Below are 22161 nucleotides of genomic sequence, written 5' to 3'. Positions count from 1 at the left end.
GATATGGCTCATATGGAAAGAATTCATAGAAGACCAACTAGGGGACAACAGAAAATCCACACCTAGGGACTTCCCTGGTGGTTCAGTGGTTAAGAATCTGCCGTCCAACGTAGGGGACACAGGTTCGAGCCCTGGTCGGGGAACTAAGATCCTGCATGCCTCGGGGCAACTAAGCCCCCGTGCCACAACCCCTGAGCACGTGGGTCGCAGCTACTGAGCATGCGGGCCACAGCAGAGGATCCTGCCTGCTGCAACTAAGACCCAACGCAGGCAAAAATATAAATAAATAAATAAATAAATATTTTTAAAAGAGAAAACCACACCTAAAAGTGTTATAACAAAACCCAAGAATATCAAATGAAAGAAAATTCTAAAAGCTTCCGGAGAGAAAGAATGCATCATCTATAAGTGGGGTGACTAAACCACCTGTAAGTAAGCAGAGTACATGTCTCAGTTTACACAGGATCGTCCTGGTTTACACCTACCGCCCAAGCTTAAATTACTGGCAGTGCCCTCTTCACTCTCAAATGTGTCCTGGTGGAATGATAAATTTTATCTTCACCCTAACCTATAAAGAAGTAAGAGACAGACTGGTAGGAAAATGGTACAAGGGGATACTGGTGTAATGGTTTTGAAGTAGTAAAAGTAAAGAACTTTGAATGTCAGATTTTTTTATCCAAATTGTCACTCAGATGTGAGGATATAAATATTCTCACTCATATAAAGCCTCAAAAATGTTATCACACAGTGGAAGTGCTCTTGAAGGAAGGATTCAGACAAGAAAAGAGACAAATTCAGGAGATTGCTATAAGAGGTATGGAATTAAGGATAATGAAATGCTTAGGTAAAGTCCACTACAGGACCCAAGTGGGAAACAGACTGTCCCTAATAGTCTAGGACTAAAATATCAGCACTATGGGGTCCTGGGGGAAGAGGGAGACCAAGGGACATGATCGTGGGCAAAAAATCCTGAATTACAAGGTACAATAAGATATTTCTAAGTTTACTACTACAGGTAAATATGCGTAATTATAGGTTTTAAATAGAGGGTAGCCACAGTAAGAACAAAAATATAATGTTTAACTTTTTAAACTGGCAGAATACTCAAAATGACCAAAAGAAAACAGGAAAAGAGAATAAAAGAAGCCAAAAATAAAGTTCAATAAAAGCAAAATATGAAATAAGATAAATCCTAATATATGGTCACCATAATAATTATAAATAGATAAAACTTACAAATATAAAAGATGAAGACTCTCAGATTGAATATTAAAAAAAACAATGTCCAATAATATGATGTCTAGAAGAGACATAATTAAAACAGAAAGATACCGAAAAATTGCATATAACGGATGACAAAAATACAAATAAGATGTTAGCAAGTAGAAGTCAATAACACATTAAGAAAATAATTCACCATGACCAAGTGTGACTTATTCCAGGAAAGCAAAGTTGGTTCAATATTTGAAAATCCATTAATATTATTCACATATTTACAGATCCAGGAAGACATCATATAATTACAGTATCTCCACAGATGCTGTAAAAGCCTTGGACAAAATTCAGAACACATTCCTGATCAAAATTACTCAATGGATTTGAAAGATGCTTTCTTTTTTTGTTGTTAATAAATTGATGGATTGATTGATTTTTGGCTGCACTGGGTCTTTGTTGCTGGGAGTGGGCTTTCTCTAGTTGTGACGAGCAGGGGCTACTCTTCGTTGCAGGGCACAGGCTCTAGGTGTGCAGCTTCAGTAGCTGTGGCGCGTGGGCTCAGTACTTGTGGCTTGCAGGCTCTAGAGCGCAGGCTCAGTAGTTGTGGTATCCACGGTTCCGAATCTGGTGGGTTCAACCAACTGAGGCTGAATGAAAACGTTAAAAATAAATGTTTTCAGAAAGTTCCAAGAAGGAAACCTTAAGTTTCAGGTGCCAGCAAATATTTACATTGTACTTACAACTACATGGCATTGACATTTTAATAGGCATTGTAAGTTATCTGGAGATGATTTAAAGTATAGGAGGATGTGCATGGGTTATATGCAAGTACTACACCATTGTATACAAGGGACTTGAGCACCTGTGGATTTTGGTGTCCGAGGGGGGTCCTGGAACCAATCGCCCTCGGATAATGAGGGACGACTGTTCTGTGGCTATATTTACATGTTTATCTTTCCAAATGAACTTTAAAAACATTTTTATTTTTGGCTGCATTGGGTTTTTGTTGCTGCGCGCGGGCTTTCTCTAGTTGCGGCGAGCGGGGGCTACTCTTCGTTGCCGTGCGCGGGCTTGTCACTGCGGTGGCTTCTCTTGTTGCAGAGCATGGGCTCTAGGTGCGTGGGCTTCAGTAGTTGTGGCTCGCAGGCTCAGTAGTCGTGGCTCGCGGGCTCTAGAGCGCAGGCTCAGCAGTTGTGGCGCACGGGCTTAGTTGCTCTGCTGCATGTGGGATCTTCCCGGACCAGGGACCTGGAAGATTACAGACCGACCGTGTCTGTAATAAGACACATCAACACACGTCTCTCCTGACAGGATGCACTGAGAATTCTGCGGCATTCATGCCCCAAACCGCGTAAGCTCGCTGTAATTGTGAGGAGATATCAGATTAGCCCAAAGCAAAGGACAATCTACAGGATCACTTGCCAGGAATCTCCCAAAGCGCTCAGGTTGTGAAAGAGGAAGGAAGCCTGCAGACTCGCTAGGGGCTGAGGAGTCGTGGCTGCTGAACCCACTGGGACTGGGTCCTGGACACAAAGAAGCACGTTAGGGGACAGCTGGAGAAACACGAATAGAGTCTACAGCGCAGTGAATGGTATTGCATCACGGTAATTTCCTGGTTTTCTCCCTGCGGTCTGGTGATGTAAGCTGTCAACATTAGGGAGAATTAGGTGAAGGGTATGAGCAAACTCCACTGTGTTTGCAATGTTTTTTCAAGTCTAAAGTTATTCTGAAAGGAGACTCCTGAAGGCCAACGATGAGCTACTATAAAAAATATGACATTATAATAACAAGTGTATAGGAAGCACTTAAGATGCTCTGGGTACTTTACATACCACTATGTTCCCTCTTCCACGGACAGAGACTGGACACAGAGAGGTTAGACAGCTTGTCTGAGATCAGTCACCCAGCAAGGGGCTCAGGGTGTGAACCCAGGTCTTTAAGACCAGAACCGACCAGCCAACCACTAAGCGACATGGTCAACCTCAGTCCCCAGTAACCGTGGAACGTTCACCTAAGACGAGTTCTGACGTGTTAATTGCAGGCAGTCGCAGCAGCAAAGACGTCCGTCTTATTTTACCTGAGGTTCCATAAGGTTCCAGAGTACAGGCATCTGCCGTCCAGCTGGAGTTTCCCTAAAACTGGAACTCAGATAACACACAACACTCAGAGAAAATAATTTTCATCCTGAGGAAGCAATACAACCAGTACGAGAAGAAGTCCTTCCAGAAAGCCTGGAGCACAGAGCTGCCTTCCCAGGTGCAGGCCTAACCCTCTGCGCTTTCTCCTGTTGACACTGGCACTTGTGGGCTGGTCCCCAGGCAGAGGTGCAAGATCAAGGCCGAAAGAAGTAAAGGGGATGGAGGCTCCTAAATATGAGTTAGAAAGAAAGAAAGGGAAGGGTGGGGAGGGAGGAATTTGTCTGTCGTTGTCAGTTTTAGCAGCCCATTAAATATTGGGGGCTTTCAACAAAATACACAAATCATTGAGATCTCCTATGCCCTCCAGCTGTCTGCAGGGAGGACACTGTTCCTCCTGTGTTCAGTTGTGATGCCCCGGGGACGCAGTCACTGGGTTGGGCTGGGAGAGACTCTGCCCCCGACTTCGACTTCGGGAAGCAAGGAGCACCTGAGGGAGGAGGCGGAAACCGCACACACCTGCTTCTCCTCCCGGATGCAGGTAGATCCCAAAGCGGCTTTGCCCTCCTTGGCTCTCTCCAGGCTTGAGACCCTTTTGTGGCCAGATTACGCCCCCTTGTGGTCTCACAAGATTCAAACCCCGAGGTCATGGAGTTGTGATTTGTGTTCAGCTAATGTTTGTTGTAAGGAATATAACGGCACTTTTAAAAACACATACATCCTCCTTATTAGAATCTCCCTTTCACCTCCTAACATATACATGAAAACCTAGGACAAAAAGCTCACACGTTTCTCAGATTTAGCGTCTGGGCCAGTTCAGGCAGGGCCAAGACTGTCTGAAAAAAGTGCTTTAGATTGTACAACTTTTATTTTTTTGTTTGTTTGTAACCAAGCCTTCTGCCAGAGTGATTAACAATGAAATTGATGCAAAAACCAATCTACCCCTTAACCGCCTGCTGCCTCCATAAATATCTCTGGACAGGAAACGCAAGTGGTGAGTGAAGAAGACCCTTGCATGTCAGGAAGGGTGCCCGGGAACCGGCCTCACGACCTCTCTCTCACTCAGGCCGAGGAGCAAAATGAGCCAGTCTTGTCACCAGCGGTCTGTTGATGTGGGTGACATTTGCTCAGCTCTTAACCAGCTGTAACACTGTAAGAATGTTACTGAATGAGGATGCTTGCCTTATTTATTTAAAAAGGAGGAAAGATGAGATAATTTCTAGTGAACTGTTGGAGTTATGACCTTTTTGTTCATTCATTCATGCAAAAAATATTTATGGAACATTTACTATGTTACATGACTCTGCCAGGCTCTGGGAATACATAAAGAAAAAGAAACAAACAGAATGACATAAATGTGGTACCTGAGTTCAACAAGCTTACCCTGAGGGGACACGTGCCCCCTCTTCACTGGGAAGAGTGTACAATGTCATGGGCAGGGATACTTGGGCTCTGCAGGGAGAGTTGAGATGGAGAAAGAAGAACGGAATCAATACAGATTTGGAAAGTAAGGTCTCTGGAATTCGGCAGCAAATCCTTGTTTTTATACCAGTATCCCCCCCAATCCGCCTCCGGAATAAAGCTGCCTCGGGATCTCGCTCCCCTAGCGGAGGCCAGTGCTTTGCACACTTTGCTGTGCATATTCGTCAACCGAGGGGCCTGGCTGCCGGAAGCCCTCACTCCGGGGCCTGAGGCTCTACGCTTCCAAAACGGTCCCAGGTGCTGCCTTCAGGGACCACGAATGTGCAAAGGTAAAATTCACCCTGTGCTGTCTTGCTTTTGTTCATTTCTGATTAAATATCATTTCAAAAATTAATTTGTAACTTCTTCAAGGGTGAGATAGTATCTTTTTCTTCTCTGAACAATATAACAAGCACACAACAACCCCACTGTTAATCTACTAACCCCTTAAAAGGCAGACTGTGTTATTTTTAATTGGATTGTCATTACAGGAGTTTAGGTTGACTTGCCCCAAACCTCACAGCTACAAAACGGGGGAGCCAGGATTCTAACCCAGGCAGTCTATGGAGCCTAGACTCTTACTCAATTATCTCCATTGCGTTATGCCTTCAATAAATTGTAGGTGGTGTTTTTTAGGAAACTAAGCTTGGCTCATAGGGCAAGAGAAGTGAAAAGGCCCAAATCACATTGTTAAATCTTCAATATTATTTTCTACATAAAATTTCTTACACCCAGGTACAGGTTGAAAATTATGAAATTGCCCTTTTGAGGTTAAACACAATTGGACACTGGCAAATTCCATGGCTCAACTTCACATATCCTTGGAAAGCTTTCTCCCCATTAGTAAAAGTATCAGTTTATTTCATCTTTTTGCATACGGAAAACTCAAGGCACTATACTTCAAAAGGAAAAAATTTAGAGAATGTATAGATGTACTCTTTTATTATAGAAGCATAAAGGTTTATTATTTCATAGCATTTTTTCCACTCTATTTTCTGATCTTTTTAAGTTAAGATCAAAAGAATAGGATCTCACACTTTAGTATAAATAGGCCAAATATAAGTATTTTCCACCTAAAAGATGCTGAACATTGGACTGTTTTATCAGAGTAAGTGTATCATCTGTTTTTCTAGGGATCTTACCATATGTTTTCTATCTCGCTGAGATTAAATTCTACTGAAGGCAGCAAGGATGGACAATAAAAGCCTTTGGGGCTCCACTTTTTAATTGTCACATTTTAGGGAAGGAACAGAGTAGGTGACGTAATAAAACAGAACAGTAGGCATTTCATCACGATCACACCAAACTGGAAAGCAGGAGTGTATTTATGGAAAACTCCAGGATTCTCTGGAAGTCACACTGTACAGGAAGCCCTAGTTTTTCATCTCTCCTTAGCAAGGTAGAGAATAAGAGAGAAAAGAAGTCACTACCAGCAGACTGAGATGCCGGACTAGTGTCTCCAATAAACCACCTAATCGGAGTTTGGACGCCAGTTTCTTTTATAGCACAGAACACAGAAAGGGGTTAGAGATGAGGAAGTAAAGTAAAAAGGCCATACGTTGTGCAAATATCCCCTGGAACTGCCAGCCTGGGTGAGGGGATGTGTTAATGTCTTTTTTTTTTTTCCTTTTTGGCAGCCATCCACAGGTGGGCAGAGTCAGACTGTCTCCCTGGGAAACGGAGAGGCGCTTTAGTTTAACATTCAGGCAGAGGGGCAGGGTTCCCTGGGGCAGGCCATTATATATGTATATGATTACACCAACAAAAGCGAAGAAAAGCAAAGGCTGAAATCAAAGAAACAGACGGAACAGGGAGTCGGATTTAGCTCTTCCCTGTTACACCACCAACGCCCAAAGCCTGCCCCTTGTCCTCGGACTCCCTTCGAGCGGAGATACTTGGAGAACTGCAGTTTAGAACGGAATCCCTGCCAGTACTGGCACAAGGGCCCCCAGCCTTCTTCTGTCGGGCCTGGAAGCGGGTCTAGGGCACGGGGCCTCGGGGCCGCAGTACTGGACCTGAGTCTGCAGAGCCAGACTTCTAGTCCCGGCACTGGAGCCCGGGTCCGCAGGCCTGGACGTGGGCCCGAGGCACGCGGTTTCCAGGACACTCATGAGGATCCGCGTTCGTGGGTCTATTCATCCAACAAGCATCGGCTGTGCGCACCTCTGGGTCCCGACTCCCGGAGGTGGGAGGCAGCGACTGCTGAACCCGAGCGCGGGTGACCGCGGCTCTCCGTGTCCTTCCCTGACAGCTTCCGCCCCGCGGGGAGGCGGGCAGCGAAGCCAGCGCGGACGCCGTGCCCTACTCTCCGCAGCCCGCGGCCACAGGGCCCACACAAGGCGGCGGCGGCGGCACCCGGCACGCATGCGCACGCTGCTACGGAGGCCGCAAGGGCCTCGCCGACGCGCCGGAAGCGGGATACCCGGACTTCCGGTCGGCCCCAAAGAGTTTCCGGTTCCGGGTTTCTCGGAGGGCGAGAAGGGCCGTTGCGGCCCGGGAGCAGGGCCATGGAGAAGCTGCGGCGAGTCCTGAGTGGCCAGGACGACGAGGAGCAGGGCCTGACCGCGCAGGTAGGGAGTCTGCCTCTGACCTCCGGGGTGAGCGTGTGCTGGGGCGGGGCCGCTTCTCCCTGCCGAGGTGTTGCGGGAGGACGCCACGGGCCTCCCGGGAAGAACTTGGGGCGCTTTCCAGGTTTTCATGTAGTTTGTAGAAGCTCACTTTGAGACTCCCAACCCCGCCATTTGGCCTTGCGACTCTCAGGAACGTACTTCGCTGCCTGTCTTTCTCTCCCAAATAACCCATCTGCCCCCACGCTGCTCTCCCCCAGTCCGCTTGGTTTTCTGCGCCTGGTGTGTACTCTGAACTCGGGCTGGCAGCGCAGTAGGTGTGCAGGTCCTGCCAGCTGCATAAGCTGAAACCTTAAAGCTTCGTTGCATCCGTTAGACCCTGGAATTAAGTGAGGTGTTGTGAGTGTGTGTATGTCTTTTGGAAGGAGGGAGATTGGAGGGAGAAAAGAAGAAAACACAGGTCATTGGGAAGTGAAATAATATTGAATTAAAAGTTGTCTGTTGAGCCCTCATAAGCGTTGTTTTTGAAAAACAATCCTTGTCTCCGTACTTTACCCACGAGACTTGATAAGGGTTACTTCCTTTAAAAGGAGGAATAAAAATAGTGCAGCAGGAACTGCTTTGTAAGTATCTTTGTTATTTGCATGCAGACAAATTCTTGCCTGCCTGTCACAGAAGTGGAACATTTAAAATGAAACGGTATTACGTAAGGACCTTTTATTTGTCCCTTCTCTTGTCCTAACTTCCTTCCTTGTCATAATCAGCACGTCTTGTGAACAGGCTTCTGGACTAGTCTGTGAGGGTTCAGGGACTGAAAGCCAGGCATCTGGTCTAAGTGAACTCTAACCAGTTTGGCAAATCGTGAATGGTAATACAAGAATCCATAAATGGTAATATGAGAAACGTCCATTAGGCAGCAGTGGCTTACCCAGCTCATTTATTTATTTATATTTTTAAATAAATTTATTTACTTTATTTTATTTCTGGCTGCATGGGGTCTTCGTTGCTGTGTGTGGGCTTTTTCTAGTTGTGGCGAGCGGGGCTATTCTTCGTTGCGGTGCACGGGCTCCTCATTGCGGTGGTTTCTCTTGTTGTGGAGCGCGGGCTTCAGTAGTTGTGGCACGTGGGCTCAGTAGTTGCGGTGTGCGGCCTCGGTAGTTGTGGCTCAGGGGCTCTAGAGCGCAGGCTCAGTAGTTGTGGCGCACAGGCTTAGTTGCAATGTGGCATGCGGGATCTTCCCAGACCAGGGATCGAACCTGTGTCCCCTGCATTGGCAGGCAGATTCTCAACCACTGCGCCACCAGGGAAGCCCCCAGCTCATTTATTAAACCACTGTTTTGGGCTTCACATTATGCTCTAGGTCTGTGCTATACAAACAGTAGCCCTAGTGACATGTGGCTATTTAAATTTAAGTTAAATAAAATTTAAAATTCCTTTTTCAGCCATACCAGCCACGTTTTAGGTGCTGGGTGGGCAGGTAAGTTAGTGGGTGCTGCGTAGGACAGTGCGTGCTCGGGGCATTCCATTGCAGAAAGTCCTGTGAGACTGAGCTGCTCTAAACCTTGGGGCGTGAAGGTGATGGTGCCACTTCTCTTGAGCCCACTCTCTAGGGGGGAGAAAAATTATGTAGAGAAGTCATTGACCAAAGATTGGAGTGATTGACTGGAACGGGCAAGTGCAGTGAGTTCAGAGGAGGTGATCATTTATTCATTCGGCAAATATTTTGGTGCCTGCATATGGTTGGCTCTGTTCAAGATGCTGGTGTTATAACAGTGACCAAAACAAAGGCCTCCCTTACGTGGAACTTATATTTTAATTGGGGAAAACAGTTAATAAACAAGTAAATATAAAAATGTGTCAGCCAGTGATAAGTGCCATGGAAGAAGGTAAAGCAGGTGGGTGAGGTTGGGGTCACCTTGTTGCGTTGGGTGTTCAGGGAAGATGTGTCTGTTCGGCTGACGTCACGGCACAGATCTGAAGAGCACTGGGGTATCTGGGCAGCTGGTACAAGTCAGCTTCCCCAACTCATGCAAACATAGATCCTGAGAGCAGTGCTCAGCATGCCCAGGGCCCACAAGGAGGCCAGGGAGTCTGGGGCCAAGGGCCAGGGAAGCGGGGAGGTAGGAGGTGGGCTCCAGGTCCTGGGGGTCTCGCAAGACACAGTAGGACTTCAGCCTTTACTCTGAGCGTGCTGTGGAGCCGTTGGGTTTTGAGCAGAGCGGGCATATGACTGCCTTGGATTTTAAAGGGCTGCCCTGGCTGGTCTGTGGAGGACGCAGTGCAGGGGCAAGAGTGGGAGCTGCAGCCTGGTCAGAGGACTAGGGTAGTGGTCCTGGGAAGAGGCCTGGGTCAGGGAGGTGGGAGTGACGGTGGTTTAAAGTGAGAGTGGCCAGGTTCTGTAAACGGTCCGAGTGTAGAGCTGACGGGTTGGGTGTGCGAGTGCTTCTGGAGGAGCCCAGGTGCCTCTGGTTTTGACCTGAGCTGCTGGAGAGATGGAGTCGCCCCTGACTGGGACGTGGAAGGCGCACGTTGGGGGGTCATCTGGATGTTGAGTGAGATGCCAGCTAGCATCTGAGTGCAGACTCTAGAGTCCATGGGAGGAAGTATTTGAGATAACCAAGGGATTGTGGGTAAGTAGAAAAGGGAGAAGGCCCAGGGTTTGATCTCTGGATCTTTCAGTGAGGAGCTCAGGAGACTGAGGGAACCTGGAGAGGGCCACGTCCTGGCAGAGACTAGCTCAGCAATTCAAGCAGAGCCACAAATGAAGGTGTAATTCAGCCGCAAATCACTTCCTGCCATGTAACCAGCCCAGGGACGCACGGGCTCCCTTGGGTTCCATTTTCCCCCCCAGGAACGGGCGGTGATCTGGGGTCTGATGGGGTAGCGAAGGCCTGGGGTCAGGCAGTTTTATGGACTCTGAGGTCGGGGGAGGAGGGCGAGTGGGAGGGCTGCGGGGGATGGATCAGGAGGGGCTTGTGTCCCCTGTCCCACAGGGAGCTCTCCTAAGGGCCTCATACTCGGAGCCTCGGGGCTGGAGTGCAGGGAGGTGAAAGGGCAGGACCAGCCGCTGTCCTTGCCTGCAGCTCCTCTCAGGGGCTGTGGGCCCGGCAGCTTCCCCCCGCGCCTTTTAACCAAGAGCCAGGCCCTCACCCGGCATTTAGCACCCAGGGGCACCCAGTAGGTATTTGTTGAGTGAATCAGTGAATGACTGAGCAGGGACTGGAGGGTGAAGTCAGGCTTTCTGTCTGTTGAAGATGGAGGAGGCTTACGCATGTTCACAGGTTGATGGAAGGGGGTCTCCGCAGGAACGTGGTTCACTGCTGTAAACGGGGAGAAAAGCCAGCCGTGTCAGTTCCCTGGGACGTCAGAGGGCCTGGCCTCCAAAGCAGGGCGGACGCGTTGGCCTCTGTCCCCGTGTGGTGCTCCGGGGCCAGGAGGGTAGGGTGAGCGTTCCCACGGTGAGCTTGGTGTTTGGCAACAGCAGGCAGTGCAGGGCATCCCCACGGGGCTCCTATTTTCTGTGGGAGATAGAGGAAGCGTGTCTGCTGACTGCGGAGGGGCCAGGGCAGGAAGTGGAGGGTTGAAATGGAGGTGGATTGGCAGGTCAGCTTAAACAACAGTGCACTTGGGATGCCTGGCAGGCAGTGCTCAGGGCCCCTTGAAGTTGGCTATGACCTGGGTAGGATGCCATGTCCTGCTGTGTGACTCCACCCAGCGGAAGAGGAAGGAGGGCTTGAGTCATGCCAGGGTTTTGCTGGTGGATGGAGCAGAAAGGGAACTTTTGCTTTTGTATTGAAGTAAAGGAGGGGATTAAGGGGCCCGGGAGGCTGCGAAGCGTCGAGGCAGGAGCCCTTGAATCAGTGCCCTGGGGAGGATGTCGCAGCCAGCCGGAGAGCAGTGTGGCCTGGACTTGGCGATGCAGGGATTTCGGGGAGTGCGAGTCCCGGGGTCTCTGCGTGGAGGGGAGAGAGGGGGGAACGGAAAGGTGGGGCTGTCCACGTGGATGTAGAAAGCACCCAAGACTCTGCTAGGGCCGGGGGCAGGACCTGTGGTCGGGGCTTCTAAGTAAGAGAGGGTGCCTGGGAGAGCAGTAGGTGATGCCATGCGGAGCCTCTGAGTGAGGGGAGGGAGACCTGAGGAGGTGGGCGAGGGCCGTGGGTGCCCGCTTCTGTGAGCTTCTGTGATCGCTGTCTGCTCCTCGTTATCTCGCTGGCTACCACTGTCTCTGGAGGAGCAGTTCTAGGAACTCAGTGTATGTGGTGGTTCCCTTTATCCGAGTGGTGGTGGCCCGAGAGCCAGGCCCAGGTGCCCACGCGGTTCCCTTGTGATGCTGTCCTTCTCCTCCCGGCTTCTTCATCCCCTAGGAAGGCAGCTCGTGTCTGTGCCATGGGTTCATTCTTTCACCTGTAATGTTGGTGCTGCAGTGAAGACGTTTTCTTCCGTTGTTTCCAACTTTTTAAAAAAAAATAATTTCTGGTTCCAGGTGAGGTTGATTTATTGCAGCAGGAAGAGGGCATTGGAGTATGGGAGAGTCACTCCGCTCTCACGAGGTTTATTCTTTGCTTCCTCTTCCTTTGATAACAAGTAAAGTAACTGGTGGCAATTTCAATGTGTGTTTTTTTGCGAAGACTAAATTTACAAGATCAGAACAGTTGCTGGTTTTGGTGGGCTCTTTCCTGATCCCGTTGGACGAGCACGTCACGCCTACAAGCTCACGCTAACGCGGGTCTGCAGGTTCAGGGCTCCCCGCGTCTCCCTCATGGACAGGGCAGTGCCTGGTTTTCTTGCACGGTGAGCACTGTATCATTTTCCGAATGGGGAGTTAGGGAATCTGTGATTTGTTTCTGTATCCTGGACAATCTGAAGCGCTTGTGACAGGTCATTTGCTTGTGGATCAAATATTCCAAATTTACAAATGGAAAGAATTTGTTACATGTTCCGATTTAAAGATCACTTGGCTGATGGTAATAAGAGGAAAAAATATCTACTATTATACAAATGACTCTGCTTAATACTGAGTTGAACTTAAGAACAATGGGGTGATTGAAACTTGTAAAAGGAAGTAAAAACAGATGCTTCTTCCACTCTCATTAAGTCCTCACATCATCATGAATTCGCACTGACCACTTAGAAGCCCTGCTTACTTAGGATACCGTTTCTACTTTTTTACAAACCAGTAGATCATTCCCTGTGCGATATGCAGTCTTCAGGGTTTATTCTGTTCTATGTGTGTTCTACCTGATCAGACCAAAATGAAATTTAGATGTTTTTATAGGCAGGTTCATTCTTTGTTTAAAATACAGTGATCAGTTTTAGTATAAACAGATGGCATTGCTGGAAACGAGAATGTCTGTGGATTAAAGCAGATTTTAAAAAATATTCAAAATGTGTTCAGAAGTGATGGATGTTACATTGACAGAATCTTTAGTTGTTTTTATCTACTTTTCATGCTACATAAGGATTCACAGATCGGTCTGTCGAGGTAAGGAATTTTGAGCTTTTGCATATAAAACTTTGTATTTTTGCATCATTATTCTTGAGAATACATTATAAGCATGTGGTCTTTTAAGTCTACAGTAATACAGGTTAATAATAATTTTGGAATATAAATCCTTATTGTATATTTCTAAAGTTTCTTGAAACATCTGTTGATACTTTTTCAGCCTTGTTGGGAAAATGAGTTTAAATGGTGTACTTAGTAATGTCAATGTGTACTTACCATTTGCAACAATGTAGATGGACCTAGAGAGTATTAAGCTTAATGAAGAGAAAGACAAATACTGTATGTTAGTGCTTATATGTGGAATCTAAAAAATAAAACAAATGTGTATAACAAAACAGAAGCAGACTCACAGGTATAGAGAACAAACTAGTGGTTACCAGTGGGGAGAGAAGGGGGAGGGGTGATATAGGATGAGGGGATTCAGAGATGCAGACTCGTGTGTATAAAATAGCTAAGCAGCTGAGATGTGTCGTACAGCACAGGGAAATACCCCCGTTATTTTGTAGTAACCTTAAAAGGAATGTAATTTATAAAAATATTGAATCACTGTGCTGTGCAGCTGAAACTAACGTAATATTTATATGATGTAATATTACCTGTACTTCAGTGAAAGGAAGTGTGTGCTTAATCGTTACTGTGGGCCGCGTTATCGTGTGACGTGTGCGGGGTGCAGCCCCATAACCTGGTTGGAGTCCGCGTGACATGCGGGGATGCTGTCCCCCTGCAGTTAATTCGCACGTGTTCCAAAGTGCGTTTCTAATAACGGTCGTGAGGACGCCAGGGCTTCCGTGACTTGTAGCTGAGGTTGTCACATGTGCCCCGTGGTAGACGCTGCAGGGGGCTCCCAGGTCCCAGCCACTGGGCGGACGTGCCCGCCGCCCTGCAGCTCACAGCTGTCCCCTTGTGCTCACCCTGGAGCTCCTGCAGCAGCCTGCCCTGCGCCCGCAGCCTGCAGCCAGCGACCAGCTGCTCGGAGGGGGGTTCCAGAAGGGCGGCCTGGCCTCAGGCAGGACCCACGGTGAGCTATGGTGTTCACTGAGCTCCAGCCGCAAGCAGGGCCTCACTCGTCCCTCCCCTTCTCTGTCCAGCTTCCCTCCCTTGCCTGAGGGCTCCCCCCAGACAGGTCCCGGCAGGACGGTCCCTGTGTCAGGCTCTGCGTGTGGGGACTTTGCCCAGACACCCTCGGACATAGAGATGTTGAGAGAAGGTGTGTGTCCATGAGTCCACCTCAACGCCTGTCAGCATTTTGCCCGTCTTGTTTCATCTTTCCCCCGCTTTTCAGTCATTGAGTATTTTCTAAGGTACCTCGTAGCTTATGTCATTTCATCCACATCAGTGCTTCTCGTGTCCCTAACAGGTGAGAGCTTTCTACAACCGTATAACACAATGCTGTTTTCTCACCCGGCGAAGTTAACAGTGACTTCGCAGGACCGGCTCATTCCCAGGCCGGTTGATAGTCCCCTTCACAGCCATGGAACCGGAATATTCTTAATGCTGCAGCGCGCAAAGTGAAACAGATTCACTGTCTATGTGCTACCATGAAGCTTTGCTTTAATGTAGAGTATAAAGCATCCGATTGGCAAGTGGTGGTTTACAAACACGTCCCAATTCCCCTTCTTTCCTCAGGTCCTGGACGCCTCGTCCCTCAGTTTCAACACCAGGCTGAAGTGGTTTGCCGTTTGCTTCGCCAGTGGCGTCTGCTTCTCTGTTCTTGTGCGTTCAGGCGACACGTTGCTCGTGATTTCTACGTTGTGTGAGACCGATCATCCCATTTAGTCCAGCAAGCAGTCCACTGTGTCTGCACCGCTCTGACGGGACCTGTTTAGTCCCCTGAAGTGAAGGGGCGGAGATCAGTAAACAGATGCGGAGATTAATATTTTGGGGGGTTTGTGGATCGTTAACAGAATTTCATTTAAGAAAGATCTGTGTATGAGGGGAGTTGCCGTCAGTGATTGAGATGTGATTTAGAGTTTTGACTTGGCATTTATAGAAAGAATACTGAAGTAGAGTGAGACTGACTCAGATGTATAAAGAAAGTTATGTAATGGCTCATTTATATATACTTATATGCAAATAGGCAGAAGATTCAAATTAGCAAATAACATTGAAAATTAACTACTTTTTAAAAAACTATATAATTAGAGACTATATATTAACACATTTATACATAAACTTTATAATATATACTATTATTACTATTATAGTAGCACATTTATATTTTAATCTATTACAATGGTAAAATTATTTTTAAATAACTATATTAATCTTAACTCAGGGAACAGGATTGCTGTGGCTTCCTGGTGGCATAAAGCTTTTTGCTGTGTTTTATACCCTTGGAAATATTGCTGCCTTAGCCAGGTATGTGCAGAAGTTTGGCTTCTCAAAATTTTCTTTGCTAATGGGAGGTATATATGTCTGTAGATCTGTACACACCATGGATTCAGAATTCACAATCATTCAGGGGCGCGTAGACTTCCGCTGTGTGCCAGCTGCCATCATAGTGTTCATGGCGAGGGTAGCCTGCGCTCGGAGGTACTTACTGTGTGCCAGGCACTATCCTGAGTGTTCTGTGTCTGTCACCCCGTTTATGAGGTGGGCACAGCTACACCTCACCTTACAGCAGGACGTAGTAGCACGGGGCGGGGGCGTCTCTGCCCGGGGGGGTGCCCGGGGAGGTGACCAGGCCTGGTTCCCACCCGACAGTCCTCCGGAGTCCCGGCTTGTAGCTGCCTCGGCAAAGGGCCTGTCGGATGCCCAGCCGGCCAGCGGCGGAAGCAGACCGGGGGTGGCAGTGCCGGGCCCGGGAGTTGGACAGGGCCGCACGGTGGCAGTGACTCCGAGGACCGTGCGCCGGGCTCTCGGGGAGCCCCCCGGGGGGCCTCGGGGGCATCTCTGCGGGAGCCATGTCTGTTAGTGCAGTCGTCCCGTTGCCGAGCCCCCGGCTTTCAGAGGTGCGCTCCTGCCTCTGCAGGCGTGTTCTGCATCCGGGGTGCTGCCCAGGGCGGGGCCGTGAGCGCGGCCAAGCTCGCGCAGCTCTCCCGGGCTCGCCCCGCTGCCCCTCCTCAGGCCGCAGCCTGGAAGGGGCCTGAGGGCGCGGTTGCCCACTTCTGCCCTTGGAAGCTGTGCGCCGCCGGTGCTCGTGGGGCTGTTCCCCCTGTTCTGACGGGGGACGTGCGGAGAGGTGAGGAAGCAGTGGCTGAATGGCCACCGCCTTGTCAGCCTGGGCCGGCGCCGTGAGTGATCTGTGAGAGGCGTTCCTGTGTCACACAAGACAAGGATTAACGTTTCCTTCTAACGTTAAGGAAAAATGCAACAGACTTAGTGAGATTTTCTAATCAAGCCAACGTAGGATTGCTTTTCTTAAAAGTACTTACTTTTACATAGCCGGACAAGTTAATAGCTCCCTCTCTCATTTCTTTCATTCGTTTCAAATAGTACGTGCTTTTTAATGGGACCCGTGAAACAACTGAAGAAGATGTTTGAAACGACGAGATTGCTTGCAACGATTGTTATGCTTGTAAGTAACTAATGATACTTTTAAAAAACTTCTTTCGAGTTTTTTTTTCTTTTTGCATTACTTTGTGAGGTACTAGTGTTCTCATTCTCTTGTTGAACACGACAGCCACATTCTTCAGGCTGTGTGTTTCAAGAGTTTGGATTATGTAGCATTACGTAAAATGATTGGCTGGGTGAATCCTGTTTTCTTTTGTGTATTCTAACAGTGTAGCTCTGTGTCTTGCACGTGAAAATGAGAGCTGCGTGTATTTCGTTTTCAGGCCCCCTGGATGCAGCATCTTGGTGGACCCCTGTGTGTACTTTCTGGAGGGCGGGCCTGGAAGGCGGGTCACTTCGGGGTCCATGTGAGGCTTCTCAGGGAGAGTTGGCTTAATTTTGGTGGCCTGTCACCTGGCCTTTGTTGCTCCCCTGTTGGACTGTTGCACAGATACCTAGGCCGCCGTCTCCACGCCCGTCCCCACTGCTTTCCCTGCCTCTCCTCGTCTCTCCCCGCCTCCTCTGGGGCACGTGGGTGTGGAATGACAGTGCAGTCTTTCCGTGTGAAATCATCGTAACAGGTTCCTATGTAAAGCTAAATAGAACAGAGCTTACTGTACAGGAGCGGTCGTACTGAGTCCTGTGGTGGCGGCTAGAAATAGTAAATGTTAGCGCAAGCGTTCATAAATCCACAGCAACAGCTGCTGTCACTCTCATTCATTCTTAAAACAGTCTCTCTGTTGGCTTAGTCAACAGGTGATTTATTATGTGCTTTCAGTTTGCCAAGGAATATTGCAGCAGTCACAGACTTTCAAATAATACTCAGGGAGTATATAAGGACAACTAGAGTAAACGGTCTCATTAATTTTGTTCTCTAGTGTGTTATTGTGCAAATGAATGCAGAATAGTGTATGCGTTTTTGTTAAGCTTTGGAAAAGGCTCTAATTGACGATTTCTCTTTCCTTTCCCGTAGTTGTGTTTCATACTTACCCTGTGCGCTGCTCTTTGGGTAGGTTACCTCAACCGTATCTGTTTTCTACTAACTGTGTGGCCCCTCACCAGGTAGCGTGTCATCGCACCGTCATCTCCAAGGAGCTCAAAGTCTGGTTTCATCAAACCCACCAAAGACTGGGTGTCCCTAAAACCTAGTTAGTGGCTAGGCTTGCAGTGGATTCTGCCACCTGAGCAGACAGAAGTGAGCCCGTGCTTGCCGCCAGGTCAGACCGGCCCCTCTCTCAGGCCGGGGGCCGTGAGACGCCCTCACCGAGGGTCTGCGCGCTCTGTCTGCTGTGCTGACAGCCTCACGTGCTGTGGCTCTAGGGTGGGGAGTGCGTCGGGAGCATCAGGGTGTCCACACAGTGAGGAGAAAGGGCCAGAAGACCAAGCCAAACAAATTAACACAGAGGGACAAAAGGACTTAAATTATTCTTGCACCACTTACGGATGAGGTGAACGGCTCTTCATTAGCCTTCAGAGAAGTTACTTTATTACAATTCAGTTCACTCGTTGATGCTCCTGATTCTTCATTGCATTTGCTTATTGTTCCTTATCTCCCTCCAGAGGGGTCTGAGGAGGTCCTTGAGCTCCCAAGAACACGGCACACTTTAAAGAAGAAGGGGTGGCATAGGACACACTTGAGAAACGTTCATCAGAAGTGTTCTGCTTTTAATTTTGATGATTTAAGGACCGGACTTTAGTTATGCAAGAATGCACTTAATACCTCATTTCCCAGTGATAACTTAGAAGAATTTGCGTCAGCAGTCTTCACATATCCCTATGGAAAGTTGATTTCTGGTTTGGGAAGGTCCGGCAGTCTGTTTATAAGCAGGAGATTAAAAATGATTGAAAAAGTAAATAAATAAAAATTTAAAATAAAAGTGGACAAGAAATTCTAAAAATAGATCATTTTAAAACAACCGTGGAAACTTTAGTTTACAGTATTCCAGAAGATCACAATAAAATACAGTTTTAGTTCAAAAAATAACTCAAGAAAATGAACAAGTGTGAATGAGAAAGATACTTAAATTCCACATAGGATACAGATCTAATAACCAAGTGGGTATTTTAGAAAGGTTAACCTTGACTTAAAGGACCTAACATGAAAGAGATTTAATATTTTTGGCCTATGCACAGTTATTTCATTAATGTTTAATGCTGTATACTTAGCAGCGTTTGAATAAATGGAATCAGAATTCTAGAAAGAAGATACAATTTATGGATATGTAATTCTCAGATCTACTGAATCTTAAATTTGTCATACTAGGATTTAATGAAATAAGTGGAGCTATCGTTTATATTTTTGAAGGGGAGGAACTGAACTTGCTTGTGAAAAATATTTTTTTAAAAAATGTTTAACTTATTATTTCTTTGTCTTTGCTGTTGTCAGTGGCATAAGAAGGGCCTGGCCTTATTATTCTGCATATTGCAGTTCTTGTCGATGACCTGGTAAGTCTCACACTAATTAGAAAGCTAAAATTTCCTAAGCGGTGCCCCGCGTTTTGTTCTGAGCCTGTAATGCAAGCCTAGGGAGGTCGCTGGCATTTTACCGGGGCAGGTGAGCCTGTGCCTTGGAGGGGAAGGGCCTCCTGAGAGGTCCGGAGCCTGAGGTCTGCGGTGTGTCCTGGGGGCCTCAGTGTGGGCGAGCTGCGGAGAGCCGGGGGCTGTGCTTGCCCAGGCACGCAGGGGTGCGTTCACTTCTTTAATGTGTGAAAGAGAAATGCTAGCAAATGCAGGTGGTGCCACACGAACCCTGAAGTCCAGGCCGGGTCCCAGGATGAGCCGAGGGCGTGGTGGGGAACCACGCACTTGGCCTGGTGTTGCCCAGCACCTGCCGCGGGAGGAGGGCGTTCCCTCTGGAGCCGCCGACTCGCTGAGGCTGCTCTGCCCTCTCCTCTCCCTGGGGTGTCCCCCCCTCCGCCCTCCCTGATCCCTCCCCTCCCCAGGCCACGTTTAGGTCCGGGGCTGAGGGCCCAGCGAATACCTGATTGAATTGAATGTGCCCTCCTCGCGCGCCCCCGCGTCAAACCAGAAAGGTGTTTGTCACGTACAAAATACTTCTACGAGCGTTTTTCCTTTTCCTTTAGAGCTCGGTCTTGTTTGCTTCCTTGCAGTCGTCAGCGAACCCCTTCCTGACCTTGCTGTTTTAAATGTCTCCTTTTTGATACCACCCAGTCTGAGATCAGTCTTTGTTGTGGTGCTCTTTCTACCTTTCCACTGATGGAATGTCAACGGATGTTAAATGCAGTTCTCTGCGTGTTACAAAAGAACCTTATGATGTTGTTTTACTCTTTTTCAGTGAAATGTGGAAAAATTTAAATCTTTGTTATTTTCTATTAATATGTTGCTTTTTATTGCTAATCTGTCCTTAATGATTGCTTTATCCCTGAAGGAGAGGGCAGTTTATTCTGTTATTTTAGAGTTTTTGTTGTTGTTGTTGTTGTGGTACGCGGGCCTCTCACCGTTGTGGCCTCTCCCGATGCGGAGCACAGGCTCCGGACGCGCAGGCTCAGCGGCCACGGCTCACGGGCCCAGCCGCTCCGCGGCACGTGGGATCCTCCCGGATCGGGGCACAAACCCGTGTTCCCCGCATCGGCAGGCGGACTCTCAACCACTGCGCCACCAGGGAAGCCCTATAGCTTTTATTTTAAAAAAAGAACTTGAAAGGGGTAACTTTTTATTACAACAGGCTTTTTATTACAACAGGCCTCAGCAGGCATCAGAATCAGAGTTTGTTAAAAACACATTGCTTACCGAGATGCAGTCTCTCATTCAGGAGGTGGGGGGGGGCAGGAATCTGCGTTTTTAACAAGTTCCCTGGTGATGCTGTATGCTGTCAGGGGTCATACTTTGAGAATCACTGTGCAGTAGTCTACTGCTTCATTTTTTATGGTGTTAGAATATGGCCATTTGGCAAAAAGGAAAAACATCATTTAGTTTCAGCGTTCTTATTTTTCTTGCAGGTATAGTCTGTCATACATCCCGTATGCAAGGTGAGCTTGTTTCAGTTGTCTTTTTTCTGCTCCTCTAATTCTCTTTACACAGACATGTGAATTTTAGTATTTTCATATTAAAATATGATTTAAAATGCTGTTTTTGGTTGACTTTGACTTTTTTCCCCAAAAGGAAATTATTTTTTAAATGAGTGGAATAGAAGCTTGACATATCAAATAAAAAACATGTTGAACAGATGTAACAGGTAGGCTGGGAATGTACTTCTCATTTACCACCTGAACATTTGCAGTTAGGGACTTTTGGCAAGAGATTCTAGATCCTTCCATGACTGCAAGTATTCAGTAAATAGGATATGGAGACTTCAAAAATAAATTCTACTTTAAAAAAAAAAAGTTAATGAAAAAACGAATCTGATATAGAAATGTTTGTTTTAAGCCAGTAGAAACATATTTTGTATGTCAGGAGGTAATTGCCGTTTTCTTGTATCTTTTCAGAGAAATGTACTAATTTAATTGTGGGGGAAAAAACAAATACTTAATTGCAGTCTTAAATCTGACCGATTTGGAGGAATATTCTGTTGAGGCACAGCTTTGTTTCTTTGTGAAATTTGGAAACATAGGTTGCGTATGAAAAACAGCAGAATTGTATGCCTGATATGAACAGTGAAGGAAATTGATAGAAATTCTATTTTTATTCATTTTCAAATGGATGATTCTTTTTGATGAACACTTAAAAGGAGAAAAAGCAAAGCAGAGTCAGCTGAAGGAGAGCAGGCTTAGAACAGGAGCGCAGAGGTAGCTGGCCAGTCCTCAGGACCTTAGCTGGGAGAGCTCTTGCTGTTTCTCAAGGAGGGGAGAAGGTGCCCCAAAATGATGTCCACTGCTGTAGAGCTGGAGCTCAGAGCCAGGGCAGGGCGTCTGGACAGTGACCGCCCTCCGCAGCAGTGTCAGACCCTGCCCTTGAGAGCAGCATGCAGTCTGTCCGTACTTCTCCGGTCTGTTGGTGCTCGCCTTTAGCGGTCCCCGTTAATGTAACAGTTCAGACTAACTGTTGTGAAGAGAAATGTGAAAGGCGAATGAGGTTTTTCACATGTAGTTTTGGGGAATTCTTAGGGACACAGTTATAAACATTCTGCTTTTAAAAATCCAGTTCATTGTTTCTTTTTAAAAATACTTTTGTTGTTTTTGGTATTTACATTTATTTCTTCATAATAAAGTTAGTATATGTGTTAAGATTTCTAAATAAATAGATAACGTTTTAGCAACTAACAAATTATTTCCATGTGTCAGTTCTTGATTTCAAGTGACATTCAACAAAGTTTTAATTACAGAAAGGTACTGGGGGTTCTGCTGAGTTCTGATAGGAAAAGGTGATTGTGTGTGTGTGTCTCTGCAGGAATCTTTTTGCAAGTTCACTCTGGAGGCAGATTATTATCTTGTTTTTCTTCCTCTTTTGTTTTTTCACCAGGGATGCGGTAATTAAATGCTGTTCTTCTTTGCTGAGTTAAAAATCAGAAACTCTTTGACAAGAGCATTTGAAAGCTGATATTCTGGTTTTGGTGAAGTATACTTTTCCTGATAACATTAATCACTCCAAAAAAACAGCTGCACTGGCCATTTAAGACCATTTTGTATACTGATAAAAACTACATGCTAATTAAACTGTTAACTGCTTGTGACGTTAAATTCATTTTGTGTCATTAAGATGCTCTTCCAGAGATAAGGATATTTTAATCATTGCCAATTGTAAATGATTTTTAGCCAGTTTTTTAATCTTTTCTAAACAGCATCTGAGATGTGTATATATGCTGCAAAATATAGTTGGCTTTTTTGGTGAT

At 47.0% G+C, this 22161-nt stretch overlaps 1 protein-coding gene and 1 long non-coding RNA gene across 5 annotated transcripts; one reads left to right on the top strand and one right to left on the bottom strand.

The window, feature by feature from the left end:
• Positions 1–1943: 1943 nt before the first annotated feature.
• On the bottom strand, positions 1944–7168 carry LOC136792396 (uncharacterized). 3 transcript variants are annotated; one of them, XR_010836127.1, is made up of 5 exons: positions 6975–7168; positions 6370–6481; positions 3293–4802; positions 2638–2738; positions 1944–2463 (listed from the first exon to the last, which is right to left on the bottom strand). It is a non-coding gene; the product is annotated as an uncharacterized lncRNA (long non-coding RNA). The 3 variants fall into 3 exon arrangements; XR_010836126.1 differs by having other exon boundaries at positions 2638–4802; XR_010836128.1 differs by lacking the exon at positions 2638–2738.
• A 91-nt stretch (positions 7169–7259) lies between these two features.
• On the top strand, positions 7260–22009 carry SFT2D1 (SFT2 domain containing 1). Of its 2 annotated transcripts, XM_059083280.2 has the most exons (8): positions 7260–7381; positions 14508–14594; positions 15157–15239; positions 16317–16398; positions 17347–17382; positions 18760–18818; positions 20333–20362; positions 21792–22009. In XM_059083280.2, exons 1-8 carry the CDS (start codon positions 7319–7321, stop codon positions 21829–21831), a joined length of 480 nt encoding a protein of 159 aa, XP_058939263.1. In that variant the 5' UTR covers positions 7260–7318; the 3' UTR covers positions 21832–22009. The 2 variants fall into 2 exon arrangements, with proteins under 2 accessions (XP_058939263.1, XP_066867235.1); XM_067011134.1 differs by lacking the exon at positions 14508–14594.
• Positions 22010–22161: the final 152 nt, after the last annotated feature.

The sequence above is a fragment of the Kogia breviceps genome, chromosome 13 (assembly GCF_026419965.1).
Source record: "Kogia breviceps isolate mKogBre1 chromosome 13, mKogBre1 haplotype 1, whole genome shotgun sequence".
Taxonomy (NCBI): Eukaryota; Metazoa; Chordata; class Mammalia; order Artiodactyla; family Physeteridae; genus Kogia; species Kogia breviceps.
This window is presented reverse-complemented; position numbering and strand designations above follow the sequence as displayed.

Bases quoted from the DNA above. Each gene is read 5' to 3' on its own strand.
- SFT2D1 (XM_059083280.2), top strand. From the start codon at position 7,319: ATGGAGAAGCTGCGGCGAGTCCTGAGTGGCCAGGACGACGAGGAGCAG. The intron at 7,382-14,507 runs GTAGGGAGTCTG...TTCTTTCCTCAG, and splicing joins AGCAGGGCCTGACCGCGCAG to GTCCTGGACGCCTCGTCCCT. The intron at 14,595-15,156 runs GTGCGTTCAGGC...ATCTTAACTCAG, and splicing joins GCGTCTGCTTCTCTGTTCTT to GGAACAGGATTGCTGTGGCT.